Source organism: Carettochelys insculpta, chromosome 14 (genome assembly GCF_033958435.1).
Source record: "Carettochelys insculpta isolate YL-2023 chromosome 14, ASM3395843v1, whole genome shotgun sequence".
NCBI lineage: Eukaryota > Metazoa > Chordata > Testudines > Carettochelyidae > Carettochelys > Carettochelys insculpta.
This window is the reverse complement of record NC_134150.1, coordinates 375,935-396,344: the sequence shown is the minus strand read 5'-3', so window position 1 is coordinate 396,344 and position 20,410 is coordinate 375,935. Positions and strand designations below refer to the sequence as shown.

General features: G+C 47.0%; 1 protein-coding gene across 6 annotated transcripts in view; it reads right to left on the bottom strand.

Moving 5' to 3' along the window:
• The window catches only part of HYDIN (HYDIN axonemal central pair apparatus protein), a 286,881-nt gene that overhangs the window by 128,372 nt on the left and 138,099 nt on the right, over nucleotides 1–20,410 (bottom strand). For all 6 annotated transcript variants that reach the window (XR_012647429.1, XR_012647430.1, XM_075008458.1 and 3 more), the window contains exons 21-22: nucleotides 17,298–17,441; nucleotides 6,572–6,885 (exon numbers count right to left, since the gene is read on the bottom strand). Coding sequence is in view for 4 of the 6 variants with exons in the window: in XM_075008458.1 (XP_074864559.1) it covers nucleotides 6,572–6,885; nucleotides 17,298–17,441 (458 nt within the window). In the remaining 2 variants the exon portion in view is untranslated. The remainder of the gene's footprint in view (nucleotides 1–6,571; nucleotides 6,886–17,297; nucleotides 17,442–20,410) is intronic.

Below are 20,410 nucleotides of genomic sequence, written 5' to 3'. Positions count from 1 at the left end.
ATGAATGAAGCAGGTGTAGAAACATCCCGGTTAGCTGGAATACTAACAGCAAACACATATGTAACCTGCAGGTGCAGCTATGTGCTGCTGTGGCTCCAGGGCGAGTACTGTTCAAAGTTAGCTTAGGTGCAGCTATGCCCTCTGGTCCCTCCCAGCGGCATTGTGAGACACCATGGTAACTGGTGCCAGAGAAGCACCAGGGGCAGGTAGGCAAATAGAACTCTCCCTTTGGGAACTAGATGATGTCACGCCTCAACAGGCAGGAGAAGTTGTTATAAAATTCTGAAGAGCTACTTCTGCTTCTCACAGCTACGTGTGCTGGGCTGAAGTCAGCTGCCAGTCATATGCATGTCTGAATTCAGTTTGCTATTGCCAGTCCTAAGCTTTCAAAAATCATCTATGTGGTTTTAATATTGTGGGCTGGGTTTGAGCAAGTATGGATCGCACAATGGCAGGCCAGGGAACCAGAGGGTGCAGCCATGGGTTGCACCTGATCACAGTCACTGAAAACACAGAAATCGAATGCAAGAGACTTTTGCCCTTTTCAAGTTACTTATAGTGCAGATGATAGGCTTACGATGACACTGCTTATTTTAACAACTCCATACGATATTCTATGCCAGGTGGCAACCTAACAGTAGACACCCTCCAGTGTTACCTTCCACCATCACCAAGATGTCATGCAACAAAGGGCAAGGCAGATGACCAGTAGAAGTAATTTTGCAGCACTGACAAGCATCATATCAATGGACTCTGAATGGCACAGAATCCCTGCCTGTGATTTGATTCACTGGGAGAAAGGGGTGATATTTAGGTTTCTGGGACCCGACCTTGAGAATTCTTACATTCTAGCCTGAATGGTGTGTGATGTTATAGGCAAGCAGGGCACCAGAGAATATAACATCACATTAACATGAGTGAAACAGGCTTTTCCAGGCAACACTTTAACCAAAGCAAAACTAGCACGTTTCCCAGCAGGTAGGTAGGTAGTCGGAGCATTCTCCTGACACTATGAAACCAGCATTCCCTATAAGCTGTGTGCTTGAACAGCCACTCAGGAAAGATTCAAATGCCACCTAGCTGATTAGCAGAGCATCGACAGATAGATTTTGTGGATAGGAACTCAATGTTGCCACGGAAAAATAATGGAACACTTTTGGTTCCGCAATTGTGGAAAAAGTCCTGGGGTTTGGTTTTCATATGTGTTGGTTCTGCATCATGCAGGAGTTAGACTAGATGACCATCTGAGGTCTCTTCCAATCCTAACCTCTGATTCTATGATTCAGCAGCTGTTAGCATGTACAACAAGAGGTGAAGCCCAGGAGAGAAAGGTGCTCAGCTCTCTGAAAACCAGGCCTCATCTGTATCTCTACTTCCAATGACAGCAAACAGAGGAGGTCACTTAGGTCATTCAGTTCATTCCACAAGTACATTACATAGCACATTAATACAACATGAGTTGGTAGATACTGATACAGATACACTCCCTTTCAGGGGTGTCCTCTTTTTTTGAAAGGTCAGATACGGGAACCCTAGAACAATCCCACCTGGATGCTGGGTAGTTATTCAGGCCTCTATCCTGCACTGAAGCTTGTACTGCGACAGCTGTTACTTCAGGAGCTAGAGAATTTAAAGCTAGCTCAGGCACTTCTATATGAGCGACAATGACCCCTCATCTACAGCAGTCACATCCCATGTTATAAAGCCAGGAAATTTTACACCATTTTTTATCCTCTACCTGTATATCAACCAGTTCTGATAACAGGCCCGAAGGGGTCTCCACAGCCACAACATCTGGCACAGACTACCCAGCTTGTGAGTCACTAACTTCTGTCTCCTCTACTCACTTTTCAGACTCTGTAACAGCATCTTCTGAGCAGGTCACTCATTTTGACAGGACTGTTTAAGGTTTATAATTGACAGAGAAGGAAAGATATTAAAAAAGCAAAAATAGGAAATAAAAAAAGAGAAGCTTTAAATGCAATGCACTTTTTAGATTAACCCCCAGAGGAGCTAATCTGGCCTGGGGAAAGCCATGAACTTCAGTCTCCCCTTCTCCATCCTCCATGCCCATAGTGCTGTAGCATGAGGGGAGTGAGGTATCTCAGTCAGAGGCCACACCAGTGAGGATTTTGTGATTCACAGTTGTGTGTGACACCTGACTGAATTTTCTGTGGGTCAGTGGCTCCCTGACCCAAAAAAGGTTCCCCACTCCTAGTGTAAAAGGTAGATTCCTTTTGAGTTGGGAACCATATGGATGAATTTTGTGGTGAATATTTTCTCTAATTGTGAGTTTTCTCACCTGTCCTAAAAACATATGATAGGACACAATGGTGGCTAAGAAAAACACTTTGTCTTTAAGGCTCAGGTCTCAGTCAATTATACACAGAGATCTGCAGCCATACCACCTTGTGCTATCATGGTCTTGTTTGATCTCACAGGCTAATTGATCTGAGGCAGTCCTTATGTGGCCTCTGCTTGGTTAGCGAGTGCACTCTGCCCATTTAAGTCTGCTTATTCTTTTTAAGGCGTATTTATTTTTGATTAGTCATAAATCAGAACCAAAATCTCAAGTTCAAACAATGCTAAATTGAACATTATAGAAATCTGGATCTAAATTTTGTGACTTGGCCCCATCTCCAAGTGTTTAACGGCTCTCAGATACTACAGTGATAGGTGTGCTATAGAAACCAGAATAGAGGAGACAAGACCAGGATGAAAGAATACCAATAATGAAGGGAACATCATTCTTGGACAGAACAATGCCAGAGGATCTGTGCACCTCTTCAACACCAGACACTCAATTTGGCAGGCTCTACACTTCTGGGGCGTATGCTGCAGGAGACACCAAGCAAAGAAACCACTCGAAAAAAAATGCAACAGAACAGGCCTGGAAGACTGTGACATCCTCAGTGTCATTTCTTCAGACTGCAGCAGGTCAATGAACAAACAGAAACAAATACCATACCTTGCCCTAGCGAGTTCATCAGCAATGCCTGCGGCAGGTGCACAGAGAGAAACAAGGAAAGAGACATAACTGACTCCTAAATGGATGCCACAGCTTGAGCTCCATCACCACAGCTATAATAGCACACTGCTCCCAGTGGCTGAAATCAACATTGTTTCATACAGAGCCAATAGTAGTCAAGTAGCACTTTAAAGACTAGCAAAATGGTTTGTTAGGTGAGCTTTCGTGGGACAGACCCACTTCTTCAGACCACAGCCAGACCAGAACAGACTCAATATTTAAGGCACAGAGAACCAAAAACAGTAAGCAAGGAGGACAAATCAGAAAAAGATAAGCAAGGTGAGCAAATCAGAGAGTGGAGGGGTGGGGGGGAAGGTCAAGAATTAGACTGAGCCAAGTATGCAGACAAGCCCCTATAGTGACTCAGAAAGTTCCCATCACGATTTAAACCATGTGTTAATGTGCCAAATTTGAATATAAAAGCCAGCTCAGATGTTTCTCTTTCCAAAACGATGACCTAATGGTATGTGTGTTACAGAAAAGGAATTATCGGTGAAGTAGTTTTTCCTAATATTCAACCTACTCCTCTCCTTCTTGTAAACTTCAGACCACTACCCCTTGTACCCCTTGTATAAACAGAGAATGTGAACTACAGCCATGTACTTAATGCAGGGGTAACGGTATTGGCACGTGGGAAATTTCAGTCAGCAGGGGAGCTGTGCTGAAGTTTCAAATATAAAATAATCATTAAGAAACTCATTCAGAGAACAAAGAACAACGTCTAAAGCTCTCTGGCTCAGCTAGCTCTCCTGTCACTTGCAGTGTCCATAGTAGTCACTGGCACAAGACAGAAGAAAAGTCACTGTGGCTTGGGACTCCATATTCTTTATGGAAATACACTTCTGAATACGATATAACTGGAAAAAGCTTTATGCACAATACTTCGTGTAAGGAATCACTGGAAAAGTTATAAATTGCTGAATGTGTATATTCTATTGGTATGCATGTATTATTTCTTTATTTGAAGGCAGAAGGCAGCAGTGGGCCCAGTGGCCAGGACCCCAGGCAGCAGAGACACAGGGCCTGGACACCAAAAACCTGGAGGTCCTGTGCCCTCACCTCACACTCCTACTCCCTGTGACCATGCTGCAACCCCCAAATCTTTGTACTGATTCCATCACATCCCCCATGCACTTGGTATGCTTACTCAGCGATGTGAAAGCATGGCCCCTGAGCCACACTCATCTAGGTGTGGGAAACAAACATCACTGCCAAGCTTTCAGGCCTGAAAAAAATCAAGTAACAAGTCACCCTCAAAGTACACCTCCCAAGTGGTCATTTTGAAGACACTGATTTCTTTTGCACAGCTGTGCTGAACCAGGTGGACATACTAATAAGCTTACACAAGTTGAGCCGAGATTAGAATCTGTGAGCAGACGGCAAACTTCACTTATAGTGCTGGACATGCAAATAGAGTGGGGAGCAGTGGCATGCCATAAATCTCAGTTATTCGGAGAACAGCAAAGTACTGGAGAGGAAAGAGGGGCAGAATATTGTAAACTCGGTTCATCTGATTAATGCAGATCAAACAGTGGGGAAAGCTTGTAAAGACCCTGAGAAACAGCAAACAGTCCTCACCTCTTCTCCCGCTTCACCTGACAATACTGCGTTCTCTGTGTTTGTATTTTCAAGGAGAGATCAGCAGGGACACCAGTTTACTTATTCCTGCTCTGGTTCTCTTTTGACCACATATTTTATTTGTAATCTTCGTTGTAGACAATAGTATCAAAACTGCAACAAATGTGCTCTCTGTCCACATGTTCTGTTTGATTACACCTTCTCAAGTTTTCTAATATCAATCTTCAAGAACTGAGATGTTCACCTGCCACTCCCAACTACAGAGACACTTGTTCTCATCTCATGACATTCATGATATTCAGAGTGGCACACCCCAAGAAAAGGTTGATTGAATTCCAGAGCCTAAGTTACAGGAAGTTCCATCAATATGAAATGAAAGACCATTTTCATATCACATTAATCTGCCAAACTGTTGCTTGGTTGACAAGACAGACAAATGCTGCTAAAGAATGTATTTTGTTGTCATATTTATTTCAGGATTCATATCTGCATTCGTTGCCTGTCACAGGCTCAGACTCAATGGAACAGATTTAAATGGAGATAGGGTAATTCAAACCTGGAAACAGATTCAGGCCTTGTATTTCCAAGGATGCAAATAGTCACAGATTAAATTAATTCCATGCCAGCTTCTCAGTAATGTGTATACTTCACTGTTACTTCAAAATACATAACCAGTGTTCAGTAACCCACTTTAGAGAGTTTCTCTTTAGCTTGTAACTAAACATTAATCTAATTTGCCAAGATGACTGGAGCCCCCAGGCATTGACATTACAGCCTGTGCCCTTTCCCCCATGCCTCATGTCCCACCTACCTCCTCAGCCTTCTCTCTCTGCACATCTGGAGATCCTTGCGAGCCTGATTTTACAAGGGCCATGAACTTCAGCAGGAGCTAAGGGCACCCAGCACATGGTGTCAGGCTCAAACCCGCCACGAGTTACTCCAGTGCCTGAGTTTACTCCCCAGACTCTCCAAGTATTCATGTTTGATCTCCTTCACTTTCCAAAGGCCTCCTCTGGGCTACACCCTGATTTCCTGCATAAAATTATTTACTGATGGTTTGTGTTATCCAGAATGGCAGCATATCAATACTCTCTGGTTAAGTCTGTTAGGTTCTCTAGAGCATTATGAAAAAAAAGTATTTGTTACTGCAATTAGAGTAACTGCTGAAACTCTACTTTTGTATCGTGTCAAACTCCAGAGAGCTGCTGGGTGTATATGTAAAGAAGTGCTCTAATGTTTATACTGCAAGATCAAATCTACCAATTTTCCTTAGGCTTGGGAATCCACAAAACAAAGCTGAGCAGTTCTGATCCCCTGAAGACATGCAGGCAGACATTGATAGCTGAACACAGAACCTTTATGACTCAGCTACAGAATTAATTATTCCTTTACAGATTGTATTTAAAACTGTTCTGTGTACGTAATAAGCTCTTCAATAGGTTAGAAAAAAAGCCCTCCTAAAAGCAGAATCCCCCCACTGGCCAGAAGGCCTACACCACCTCACACTGGCTTCACCAGGCTTGGCAGTTAAGAGACAGTTGATTGGGCTTCTGGACTATCAATACCATGAACAGGCTAGTGGCGGGGGCATACCTGTGGGATATATGGCCTTTTGAATTCATCAGCCCCAACAACTGTCACAAATGATGTGAAAGGGCTTCAGTCACCACTGCAGTCTATTGATTAAACAAGCAGCTGCTAAGATAGAGGGTTGCTCTGCCAACTCCTATCCTAGCCTTGTTTTAACAGGATAGATATAGCCTCCCCCACACAACACACCTCATGTAGCTTTCAGCCAACTAACTTCCCCCAGAACGACTGGCAGGTTGTCATAGCAGTGACAGTGGGAATGATTTCCAAATGGAGTTTAATTAAGTTTAAAGCAATCAGTCTCATTCCAAGGGATCATAACATTAAAGAAAGAGGAGATCCCAAGGATAGTAGAAAAGACAATGCCACACCTACCTTATTTGGTTTCCATAACTGTCCATCACGAAAGACCAGTGGTACTTGACGAGAAGTGGGCTGCAGTTTGTCATGTCGATGTAACGTACAACCTCAGTGTCATTCAAGATGCAGCCAAAATCCAAATCCATAGTCTGGAAGTGCAGGTTTGGGAAGTGCACTTCACCCCGAAGGGTAACCTGGTCCTCATGAGGGTGCTCTAGATACTGGATAGTCAGGATCTCCTCTGCAACCCGGGTGTTCAAATCCTTTCTGTAGAAAGGGTCAAACCCGATGGAGAGATGCAGCTCCTCTCCAGTCTCTAGTGTCCTTGGCTGCATTGAGACAGACAGGGGTTAATCACTGTTGCAATGAACTTTACAACTCTAATGTTGTGAAATGCACAATTATAAAAAGCATGAAAAAATGGGCACTTCAGCCCATCGCTGAGCCACTTTATAACATGTCTAAGTGTCTGATAGCCAAGAATGAGCTGTGTTTCAGGCTTTCTCCAGTTCACATACATTCCTCTGCATTGCAGTAAGACAGCAGAAAGTAGTTTTGCTGAATTTTGAACCTCTCAACGTTTTGATTAACCAGTATTTTCCTGGGTTCATGTTGTGTTTAGGAGAGATTGAAAAAAGCAAACAGTACGGAGAGAAAAAAGCCAATGGAAGAAATAAAGACAGCATAATGTGAGCTGGTGTGATGTATGTGTCACTACTGCTTGGGTATAAAATTGTATAAAATAAGAACTGCTCCTTTGTGAGTTATAAGCCCTGTGTCATCAGTTATAGGGCATCTTCTGCAACTGAAGTGAGGGGGGATAGTTTTTTTCAAGCAGGACAGTCTGAGGTCTAGCCCTGTTGCCATTATTAAGTGCCTACTGCTTACAGCAAAATGATAACCATGAAATTCTAATAGAGAGACAGGTGTGTCAGTCTATATACTATCAAAACAAAAAACCAATCCAGTAGCACTTTAAAGACTAACAAAATAATTTATAAGGTGGTGAGCAGAAGTGGGTCTATCCCACGAAAACTCACCACCTAATGAATTATTTTGTTAGTCTTTAAAGTGCTACTGGACTGCTTTTCTGTTTTCATGAAATTCTAGGTATGAGAGGTCGCTCCACTATCACCAACAGAGCACAGGATTCCCTATGTTTCTGTTTGTAAGTGAATCATCATTTGGGGTTTGTATAACCTCAAGCTCCACTGGCTTTGCCCAAACCGAGGGCAACATTTCTCACCCCTATCAGAGAGGTAGGAGAGTTAGTCTGTATCTTCAAAAACAACAAGAAGTCCTGTAGCACCTTATAGACTAACAGATATTTTGCAGCATAAGCTTTTGCGGGCAAAGACCCGCTTCATCAGATGCATCTGACTAAGCGGATCTTTGCCCAGGAATGCTTACGCTCCAAAATATCTGTTAGTCTATAAGGTGCCACAGGACTTCTTGTTATTTCTCACCAGGAAATGATGCGGCAATTTCATGCAATACTACAGCAAGTGAGAAGAGTCAGCTGGCCTGTACCTTATCGCACCTGCACTAGTTTTATTTCAGTGTAACTATACTGACACCAATGGAGTTACTAGTCATTCACTCTGGAGTGTCAATCACCCGGTGGCTGGCTGAGGCAGGTGCAGATGCAGGCTGAAGCAGGGACTGGACAGGAAGCCAAATAAGGGCAGCCTACCATTACTAGACAAGGGGAGTGCTCATGGCCAGAGAGTGATATTGAGCAAACTGGAGCAAATGTCTCCCTTAACATGCCTATATGTCACCCTTGGGATCACTGGTTGCACCCTAGCCTATGGATTGGCTAACCCATGGCTAAATAGTGTGGGGTCCATTACAAGACCTTGTGATGGGGTGCTGGCCCCACACTGTCCTGCAAGGGGTTAACAGAACCATAACAGGTAGAAGCATGGAGATATACATCTCTCTTAGAATTGGAAGGGACCTCAAGAGGTCATTGAATCCAGTCCCCTGCACTCACAACAGGGCCAATCACCATCCCTGAAAGATTCTTGTTTCAATCTAATATGCCCCCGATCCTTTAAAGCCCCCCTCAGAGACTAGGTTCACAACCATAGGTTTACGAGGCCAAAGCTCTAACCACTGAGCTATCCCTCCCCCCATGGGAAGGATACGGAAGCTATGTGAGAAGCAGCCAAAAGAAGAGGACCTGCAAGGAGCAGCCAATTAGGGCCCAGGCAGGGCATTGCTGGGGGGCAGAGGAGGGCCAGTTACTTTGTGTGGCTCAAGGAAGCAGGACTGGGTACATTGCAGGCATAAGAAAGCTAGAACTCTGGACAGAGCTGTCCTGGGCAGAGATAGGGGAATAAGAGGAAGTGTCTTGCAGGCTGCTATGACTGAGACCGTGCAGTAAGCGCAAAGACTGTTCTGGGGTTGCAGGGACATGGCCTGGGAAAACATACTGAGGTGAAGGGGATGCAGCACATGGTTACCATCTACAAGTCTCTGGGCTCAGACCTGGAGTACTGGGTGAGCCCAAGTTCCCTGATCTCAATCACCACTAGGGAAGTGGCTAGACAAATGGCTGGACAGTTGACTGCAGGGCTGCCAGAAGCGGGTCTATAGATCATGGCATGACTGGAGGGCTGTCATATGAAGAGGGCACCATGGTCCTTAGATAGATATGGTCCAGAAGCAGATGTGACAGCAGGCAAAACACCAACGAGAAAAGGCACACTGATCTGCAGAACTAATCTCCAAGATGGCTGCACAAAGCACCAGCATGGACAGTGGAGCCCCATCACAGACCTGCAGATACAGTACAATTCCTTTAATCTGGCATGTCCAGGACCGGACAGGTACCAGATTATCAAATTTTCCAGATTACTGGACGTCACTATAACCCCTACACCCTAGGGTTTATAACCCATCTCCAGCATGGTTCACCACCCCCATGCCCAGCTGTGGCTCACCACCCCGTACTTCTGCAGCTTCACTACCTACGTGCCCAGCTGCAGCTCACCACTAACATGCACCCCCAGCTTGTGTGCCTAATGGTGGAGGAAAATAGGCTCACGCCTACTGCTGGCCAGTGAGCAGGGCCCCAGAGACCTGCAGAGCTCAATGTGCCCTGGCCCAGCGCCATGGTGCTGGGGACAGTGGCTCTGCAAGCTGCTTTGCCACATGGCTAACAGACACCTGACAGCTGGGCACTGCCCTGCTCGTGGGGAGCCAAGCCGGTAAGAGGGGGTCGGGCTACACAGTCAGTGTCTGCCAAGGAGGGGGCAGAGAGGACCGGTCTGCACCGCGCTGAAGGTGGTAAAGCCTGGGTAGGGCCCAGGCGCTGAAGGTTGGGTCCAGCCAAGGCTGCACTTGTAACCCATCAGCAGGCAACAGCTCTCTCCATTCCCGCACATGTGAGGCTGTTCCAGTCTTCGTGTCTCAATGCTTGTACGCGAGGAGAGTGGGTGAAATGAGCAGCACTGTAGAGCCCACTTCTTCACCACCCTGCGCTCCTCCAACTTCTTCAGCCCTCCCACAACCCTCTTGTATCTCGGGGGACTACAGATGCCGGACCATCAGGGGGCCAGATTAAAGGAACTTTACTGTAATTGCCACTGATGACTCTCCCACTCTCTGGCACAGAAGTGACTCATCCGGCTTAAGCAGGCTCAGGCTAAAACATAATTTCAGTTTAGGCAGTGGCTCAGGATCATCACAAGATATCACTGAGTGCAGAATTCAGCTCAGTATGCACAGCATCTTGGTAGGAAAGTCTAAGCCAGACACTCCCTGGATCCTCTCAGGAGAGGGGAGACCTGTCAGGAAGTTGCTGGAGAGTATGCTGTGTGTTCTCATGACTGAAACTGACCCCGATGGGAACAGAAGATGAATTTCAGTAGACAACATGCTCCCCATCACAGATAGTGTGACAGAGTCAGGCCAGAGCACTACAGGAGAGTAGTGGAAGAAAAATATATTAGACCCAGAATAAAAAGGTCCCTGTTCCCAGGGTAAACTAACAAAAGCTACTCTGAAACTAGCAGAAGCTACTCTGAAACTAGCAGGAACTTTCAAGAATCAATCAGGGCAGTCAAGCTAATTAAAGCACCTGAAGCCAATTTGGAGGTTTTCTGAAGCATGAGAGTCAGACTAATCAGAAAAGACAATTACCTGTTCTGTAACTGGTGTTCTTCGAGATGTGTTGCTCACATCCATTCTAAGTTGGGTGTGCACTGGTGCATGTCCAGTCGTCAAAAGCTTTTTGCTCTAGCCAGTGGCCATATGGTCGGTTCAGTGCCCTCTGCAACAGCACCAATATGGCGACCAATATATGCACCGCCTGACCTGCCCCCACTTAGTTTCTTCTTGCCAGCTACTCCGACAGTGGGAAAGGTGGGAGGGTTTTGGAATGGACATGAGCAACACATCTCGAAGAACACCATTTACAGAACCGGTAACCGTCTTTTCTTCTTCGGGTGATTGCTCATGTGCATTCCAAGGGTGAACAGAAGTGACTGTCTAGGAGGTGGGGTTGGAGCCCTGGAAGGAATGTATGGCAGCATCTTCCCTGGCGCGTTGCGTCAACGTATAGAGGGCCATAAATGTGTGAATTGAGGACCAGGTGGCCATCCTGCAGATGTCCTGGATAGGCACCTGCACCAGATACGCCACACAGCATGTCTGCCCTCTAGTGGAGTGAGCCCTGATCGGAGGAGGGGGCATCCCCGTGAGCTTACAACATTCTTTGATGTAAGTCAGTATCCAGGATGAAATCCACTGGGAGGAGACCAGGAGGTCTTTCATCCTACCAGTTGCTGCATCCTCCTAAAGGTCCTAGTCCTATCCATATTGAAGGCTAGTGCCCTTCTAACATTCAAGGTATATAAACACGTTCCCTCAGAGAGGTGTGAGGTTTTGGGTAAAATACCAGTAAAGAAATGTCCTGATTAACACGGAACGCAGAGACCACCTTTGGTAATAATGTGGGATGAGGTCTCAGTCTAATCTTATCCTTGTAAACACTGCATACAAGGAATCCACTGAAAGTGCCTGTAACTCAGATGCCCTTCTTGCTGAAGCTATTGCCCCTAAAAATGCTGTATGCTAACTCAAACAGCAGGGAACAGGAAGCCAGGGATTCGAAAGGGGCCTGCATGAGCTTGGCCAATTCCAAATTAAGATCACCGGGGGGTGGGGAGGGAGGGGTGCCTGTACCTGGGCTCTGATTCTTTCTAAGCCCTTCAGGAACCTTTTTGACTACCAGGTCTGAGAACACAGAAGACTTTCCATGGCCTGGGTGGAAAGCTGAAATGGCTGCCAAGTGCACCCTGACCAAGGAAAGAGATAGAGAGCCCTCTCTGACTCACCTGTACCAAAACCCTTTTCCACTTAGCCACATAGGTTACCCTCATAGAGGGTTTTCTACTATTTAACATAGTTTCTTTATGGGATCCGATCAGGCCAGCTCCATGTCTCTCAGCCACAGAGCATCCATGCTGTGAGGTGCAGCAACTGGAGATTGGGGTGCTGCAGTCTCCCCCCTTGCTGTGTCAACAGGCCCGGACAGATTGGCAATGGTACCGGCTTGCAAACTGACAGGTGAATGGGGGGTTGAGTACCAGTGCTGGTGTGCCCGGGCCCATGCCACCAAGATGATCAACGCCCAACTTGACTGAATCTTGAGGAGGACTCCCCTGTGGAAGAGTGGAACTGGAGGGAACGTATACATCAGCAGGCCTGACCAAGGAACGATGAAGGACTCCGACTGCAGTAAGAACAACGCGTCCTACATTTTGCATTGAGGTGGGAGGCAAACAGGTCCAATTGGGGATGACCCCACTACCAGAAAATGGATTGAATGAGTGCCGGCTGGAATCAGAGAGGTAGCCGTGTTAGTCTGTAGCTTCGAGAACAACAAGTCGTCTTGTGGCACCTTATAGACTAACAGATATTTTGGAGCATAAGCTTTCGTGGGCAAAGATCCGCTTCATGAAGTGGATCTTTGCCCACGAAAGCTTATGCTCCAAAATATCTGTTAGTCTATAAGGTGCCACAAGACTTCTTCTTGTTTTCCAGCTGGACTAACCACTTGTGATCCATGAAGGACCTGCTAAGTTGGTCCAATGGTGACTTGTGTGCCCCTTGCAGATACTGGACCTGCAACAAGATTCCATGCTGATTCCAGGGAAGAGGAGCATGCATCCCGCCCCACCCCCCCAGCCCTTTGTTTATATAGTACATTGCCTTCTAATTAGTACAGGCACTTCAACCCCCATCTGCAGCCAAGACAGTTCCTGCAACCTTGAAGGGACAGTAACAGAAGGCGGAACAGGACAGGCAGGCGCTGTTCAGGCCAGCACTCTCAGGCGCTAGGCTATCAAAAAGGCCCACAGGGGCCAAAGCCACCATTTTGGTGGCACAGTTGTGAGTGGTGAGCCAATTACACTCATTCCAGTATCCCCATTTTTTTCATTACATCTATCCCCTTTCTACCACATGTGGTGCAGCATCACCACAGTCCAGTGGGTCTGTTGTATGGTAGAGAGGGGATACATCATTCAATTCTCCTTGTACCTCCCTTCCCTGTTCTTCTCTTCAGGGACCCCTCTCACGAGACCCTGCTACAGCAGGAATTGCCAGCCCTCCTTGGGTCTGGGGCCATAGAAGAGGTCCCTCCAAGGTTCAGGGGTTTTACTCCCATTGTTTCCTAATTCCAAAGGCCAAGGGAGGGGTCTGATGCCTATCCTAGACCTAAGAGGACTGAACAAGTTCATAAAAAGGATAAACGTTCATAGGATATCCTTAGGTCTCATAATCCCGATGCTGGAACAGGAGGATTGGTTTGCTGCTCTCAACTTACAAGACGTATATTTTCACATTTCAGTTTACCCTCCTCACAGGAGGTTCCTGAGATTCATGGCAGATGGAAACCATTATCAGTTCACAGCACTGTCATTTGGTCTGTCTGCAGCCCCCATGGTCTTCACCAAACGCATGGCGGTTGTGGCTACCTACCGATGCAAGCAAGGGGTGCAGCTGTTCCCATAGCTAGACGATTGGTTGGTCTCAAGACCAGGTGCTTCAGCACGTACAGCTGATTTGACAAACATTTGTAAGCCTTTGTCTCCTGATCAACGAGGTAAAGTCCATATTGCTCCCGTCTCAGACGATAGAGTTTGTAGGAGCCCAGCTGGACTCCAAGTGTGCCACACCGTCCTTGCCCACCAGCAGGTTTCAAGCCATAGTCTGCCTGTCCCATTCCACCTTCTGTTACTGTCCCTTCATGGCTGTGGAAACTGTCTTGGCTGCAGATGGGGGTTGAAGTGCCTGTGCTAATTAGCAGGCGTATGTAGCCCCAGTGAGCATAAGATAGCCCTGGAGTCTTTTATCAGTTTTCTCTGAAAACAGTGTCAGGCCTTCAAAGGGGAGGTCCTGGATTTTCACTTGGCAATGTGGCAACTCATGATAACATAACTCAAGTAGCAGTGTCCACAGCATCCAGTGCAGCGTGTAACACTGCCCTGGAAACCAGCTTGTTTTCCTCCACCACTGTGGTGAAGTTGCGTTTCGCTTCAGGTGGCACCAATTCAGTGGACCTAGAGATGGCACCGACAGTGTCGTAAGCATGTCTGCTAGCCAAGGCCCGCTGGTTAGTGATTCTTAACTGTAACCTACCCATTGAATAAACTTGCCCTTCCATACAGATCTAAGCGCTTAGCGTCTGTTTTTTCTGGAGGGTCCCCGGAACCTTTGGCATTCCCTATGATTTGCAGTGTCCACTACCAGGGAGTCAGGCAGGGAGTGAGTGTACAAGTGTTCATTGCCCTGGGATGAGACAAAATACCGTCTTTCATTCCTATGGGCCATAGGAAGGGCAGAAGCAGAGGTCTGCCAAACAGTTTTTGCCGCAGTGGCAATTATTTTAATAATGGGTAGGGCCATCCTGGTAAGACCTGCAGAGGACAAAACATCTGTGACTGGATCCATCTCATCCCAGACCTCCTTTGCCTGTACTGCCAGGTGCTGGGCCACCTTCCTAAAGAGTTGCTGGAAGGCCCTGCCATACTCCAATACTGGTGAGGCTGAAAAGCCAGATACCTCCTCATCCAGGGAGGATGAAGAGAAGAGTCCTAGGACCGCCACATGTAAGGGGAGGGTAGCTGCACCCTGTCCCTCCAATTGAGTCCAAGAAGACACTACTGGGAAACTGGGAGGCACCAGGGTCAACAGAACCATAGATGCTGTGTGGCCAGGAAACCTTAGGGCTGGTGTCTGATAAGGTGCCGACCTGGGCTCTTGTCCTTGGGCCTGGCCACATGCCTGAGCTGGTCCTTGGGTCTCCAGCACTGGTGATAGTGGCACCATGGGTATCAGCACCGATGGAGTCCAGCCCGGCTGTAACAGCACCAATGACAGCATTGACATCAACGCCAATGATATGGAGGCAGGCAGCTCTGAGATATTTGCTGGATGCTGCTGTTCTGATGGGAGCTGGGGATGGGCACCCAGCAATGCCGATGGCAGGGCTCCTGGCACCCTAGATGTCACTCCCATTCCCAAGGCCTGTGCTTCATGAAAGGCCCACAGGATTCAAAAGGGCCACTGTGTCATACTCTGTGAAGCTGGTGGCAAAACCGTATTGTCCAAACGATGACTACAGTGCCTAAGATGGCGGTAATGTGACGCTTTCGTGCTCCCACTTCAGCTGGAGCTGGAGTAACAGAAGTCCAACTCCAATGCCGACTCTGACGCCAAAGACCATGGTGGAGCCACTGGCATCAGTGCCAAAGTCATCTGTGCTGAAGATGGTGCTTGTGTTGGAGCATAGGTTACCTGAAACTGGCTCATTGTTGCTCTCTGATGGGACGGCACCAGTGCGCTCGGCATCAACTGCGGCATCGGTGCTGGTGTCGATGTCAGTGCTGGAACTGGTGCCGACACCACCTCTGTATGCACCGGGCATTCCTCTACTCAGTGCTATGGCGCCAGTCCGCTATAGATGGAGGAGGACCTGGTACTGTCATTTGGAGTAGACCTTGGGCTGCTCGAAATGCCTCCAGCGTCGAGGGCAAGTCCAGTGAATGCAGGCTGCTGCTCTCCACTAGCTTCAACAGACGCACCTTCTGTTCCTTGTCAGGGTGTGATGGAGCCATGGTCTTGTGGCCACTGCACTTTGATGTCAGGGATCTGCTCTTATTGCACCTCTTTTTCTTCTTCGTCAGCACTGGAGGCTGGCTCCTATGGTGCTGCAAGGGTGATGGTGCTGCATCTGCTCCCAGTGCCGGGAGTCCTTAGGTGGCACTGTAGAAGATGGTGCCAGTGTACTCAGTACTGAAGAGGCCCCACTTCCAGCTCCTGCTGGGGACTCCTGAGGCTGAAGTCCCACTTCCATTAGGAGGACTTTGAGGTGCTAGGCCCTGTCTTTCAAAATCCTACTTTAATGCCTTGCAAACTGGGGCAGCAGTCACCTAAATGCCCTTCCCCCAAACAACTCAAACAAGCTGAATGAGGGTCACTCTTGGGCATATATTTTCCACACTTGGAACACATTTTAAATCCTGGAAAGCCAGGCATTCCCTAGTGCCGAAGTGCCAAGAGAGATGGAAAGCCCTGTCTCGGTTCTCACCATGGGATAAATTTAACTATCTAACAGTAAAACTTTTAAAAAGTACTTAAGAACTATTTACTCTACAAAAAATAGGCTAATAGCTGACAATTGAACTAGAGAAGGGCAATAACTCCAACAAATGGCAGCACAGTGAGAAAGAACTGAGCAGGGGTCGGGACGGGTGGTGCATATATTGATCACCATATCAGCGCCACTCCAGGGGATGCTGCACCAACCCTATGGCTACTGGCTAGGGCAAAAAGCTTCTGACAGTTGGGCATATGCCAGCGCACACCCAACTTGGAATGCACATGAGCACCCAAAGACCACCACCTGGGGCCAACCTGAGGATCAGTTAAGACTGGTTAAAAAGGGCTCCTCTTCTGTTGGCTCACTGCGGGCAAGGAGCTGACGAAAGAAGGAGATGTGGAGGATCTGGGAGGAGCAAGTGCAAGCAGGTGCCAGAGAGAAGAGTCTGTGGGTAAGAAGGGTGCTGGGGAGGGCTGTGGGGAAGTGGGCTAGGGAGCTGTAGCTGTTGATGGAGATGTTTGCAGGCAGATGCTTTCACAGGGTCCCTGGGCTGGAGCCCAAAGAAGAGTGTGGGCCCAGGTTCGACCTACTATCCTCTCAGCATTACAGAACAGGATTTGGTAAAGGGGGTTGTCATGCCCAGTACCACTTGGAGAGGCCACAGAGACTATGGAATTTGGTTTCCCCACTTTTCCCCATGCTGGCCAATGATGAAAGTAGCTAAACAAACAGCAAGCTGGTGCCCTAGAGAACATGCCTAACCTGAGGGCTGCTGTGAGCCTCTGAGGCCAGCAATCCACTTAAAAGCACAGGAGCCAAGGCCGAGGAGAAGTTTTATTACAACAGATACAGAAAAATGGGGGCCCCGATGCCTACCCCCAAAAAACAGCATTTCTCTGCTGCTCCTGAACCCACCTAGCTTACCTTAGGCCAAGTGTACTTCACACACCCAGAAATGTGTCAGATGATCCAACAGTTTACTGTATCTTCAGATTTAACTCAGACCAACAGGCTGATGACCATATAGAATTCATCTCAGTGTCACCCTTTGGAAATCTAACTGCTCTTTGCTCCTCAGACACAAATATACCAAGGACTTTTGCATTAAATCTACTGTCTACTTACCTGTGTTTCTGCAGGCAGTTTTTGCTGGTCTGTATCGCAGAGGAAGAAAGGTGCTTGTAGGGACAGGAGAATGTTGAGTGGCAGGGAGGAGACATTTTTTAAGATCAGAGGTTCATATTGTGAAGTCAAGACATCACTGGGATGCTGTGAAATGCAAAGCCATGTTAGTAAGGAAGAGAAACCCCAAGACAAGCACAATAAGTAATGTGCTGTAGGCAGGCAGCTGTTACTGTGTGAGAGATTCCAATATTCCACCACAGCACAACAGTTCATTTCTCAGACTTTTATGGCATGAGTAAAGTTCAAGGTGCCTCAACAAATCTTTGTGTGGACATGACAGTGATGGCTTTGTTAGGATGATTATAAAGCACTCTCTCTATAAAGATGGTGTAGTTTGTGTTTGTCACAATTAAAAATAAGGATAAGGAAATAAGGCATAACATAACTAAGTGTAATTAACCATCAGAACAACTTACTAAGGGCCATGGTGCATTTGCCATCGCTGACAATTTTGTAGTCAAGACTAGACATTTGTCTAAAATCCACTCTAGGAATTATTTCAGGAACATCCTCTGGCCAGTGATACACAGGCGTTCAGATTAAATCAGGGAGTGTGCAGTCAAAAAGCAGTGGCTCACCAGTTAGTCCCTAGCAGGCCGCCTCCCCTGCTTTTACCTGTACCTCTACAAGTATCGACCGACCGCAGCTCTCATCAGCCACACATCACTGTTCCCAGTCAATAGGAATGATGGGAAGGGGTGCGGACTAGGACAACACTTCTCGTTGCAAATGGCAATCTGTAGCCAATGAGAGCTGCAATCGCCATACCTTTGGAGGTGCAAGTAAATATAGAGGTGGGGTGCTGCCAGGGACTAAACCTGGCAGACCAGATCTGGCCTGGGGGCCGGTATTTGCCCACCCCTGGATTAGCTGATCAAAGATCTTTCTCTCCGTGATATCTATTATTGTTTCCCCTCCTCCTCCATTTCTTCTTGGGTTCCCTTCTCCAATTTTTAAAATGTTCCTATTTGAAATTTCATCAAAAATTCACACACCACTCTAACCAACTATATAATTGGCCAAAAATTTGGGAAACTTTTCAATAACAATTTTGTCAATTTCTCCCATGCTCCTTTTTTTCAGATTTTTCACACCCCCCCCCAGTTGGCACAGTTTGAAAAAAAATAATTGGCTCTATCACTATTAATATTCTGCAATGCCTAGCCCTCCTCCACACTCAAATACGTTTGCTTTACAAACCACAACACGTGAGGCAGGGAAGTATTACTATCTCCAGTTTACAGATGGGGAAAGAGAGACACAGAAGTGAAATGGCTGGATCAGAATCATAAAGGAAAGTGCAGGAGTCCCATTCAAGTCAAAGAGGTTACCTACGTGAGAAAGACAAGCAAGAAAGAAAATGCTTCTTGTATGTGCACTTACTAGGCTAGGAACCTGGATAGCTAAGGTACATATGTCTTCTGTTTTCTATACTGTAAAGATGAGCTTTCACAGAATCATGGAATCATAGGGCTGGAAGGGAACTCAGGTGGTCATCTACTACAGCCCCCTGCCTAAAGCAGGATCGACCTCAACTAAATCATCCCAATCAGGACTTTGTCAAGCCAGAACTTAAAAAAACCTCTAGGGATGGAAATTCCACCACCTCTCCTGGCAAGGCATTCCAGTGCTTCACCACCCTCCTGGTGAAATAATTTTTCCTAATGTCCAACCCACGCCTCTCTCTCTATAAGTTCACAGAATCACAGACTCATAGAGCTGGAAGGGACCTCAGGAGGTCATCTAGTCCAGCCCCCTGCTTCAAGCAGGATCAACCCCCCACAAAGTCATCCCAGCCAGGACCTTGTGCAGCTGGGACTTAAAAACCTCAAGGGATGGAGAATCCACCACCTCTCTAGGCAACACATTCCAATGTTTCACCACCCGCCTGGTGAAGTAGTTTTTCCTGATATCTAACCTACCCCTCTCCCTCTTCAACTTCAGACCATTACTCCTTGTTCTGTCATCTGACACCACTGAGAACAGTTTCTCACCCTCCTCTTTAGAGCTCCCCTTCAGTAAGCTGAAGGCTGCTATTAAATCACCCCTAAGTCTTCTCTTCTGTAAACTAAATATACCCAAATCTCACAGCCTATCCTCATAGGTCTTGTGCTCCAGCCCCTTAATCATTTTTGTTGCCTTCTGCTGAACCTGCTCCAGCAAATCCACACCCTTTTTATACTGGGGGGCCCAAAACTGGACACAATATGCCAGATGTGGCTTCACCAGTGCTGAACAGAGGGGAGCAACTGCTTCTCTAGATCTGCTCAAAATGCTCCTCCTAATGCATCCTAGTATGCCGTTAGCCTTCTTGGCTACAAGGGCACATGGTTTACTCATATCCAGCCTTTCATCCACCATAACCCCTATGTCCCTTTCTATCGTACTGCTGCTGAGCTAGTCAGTCCCCAGCCTGTAACAATGCTTGGGATTCTTCCGCCACAGATGCAGGACTCTACACTTCTCCTTGTTGAACCGCATCCGATTTCTTTTGGCCCAGTCCTCCAATTTATCCAGGTCCCTCTGGATTCTCTCTCTAACCTCCAATGAATCTACCTCTCCCCCTAGTTTTGTGTCATCCGCAAACTTGCTGAGGGTGCAATCCAGCCCCTCATCCAGGTCATTACTAAAGATGTTGAATAACACCAGCCCCAGAACAGAGCCTTATGGCACTCCGCTTGAAACCGACCGCCATCCAGATATTGAGTCATTGACCACTACTCACTGGGCCTGACCCTCAAGCCAGCTTTCTATCCATCTTATAGTCAAAGGATCCAATCCATATTTCCTTAACTTATGGACAAGAATGTTGTGGGCGTCCGTATCAAAAGCCTTGCTGAAGTCAAGGTATATCACATCCACTGACTTCCACAGAGCCTGTTACCTCACCATAGAAGCTAATCAGATTGGTCAGGCAGGACTTGCCCCTGGTGAATCCATGCTGGCTACTTTTGATCACTTTCCCCTCTTCCAAGTGCTCCAAAATGGATTCCTTGAGGATTCCCTCCATTACTTTCCCAGGGATTGAGGTAAGGCTGACAGGTCTATAGTTC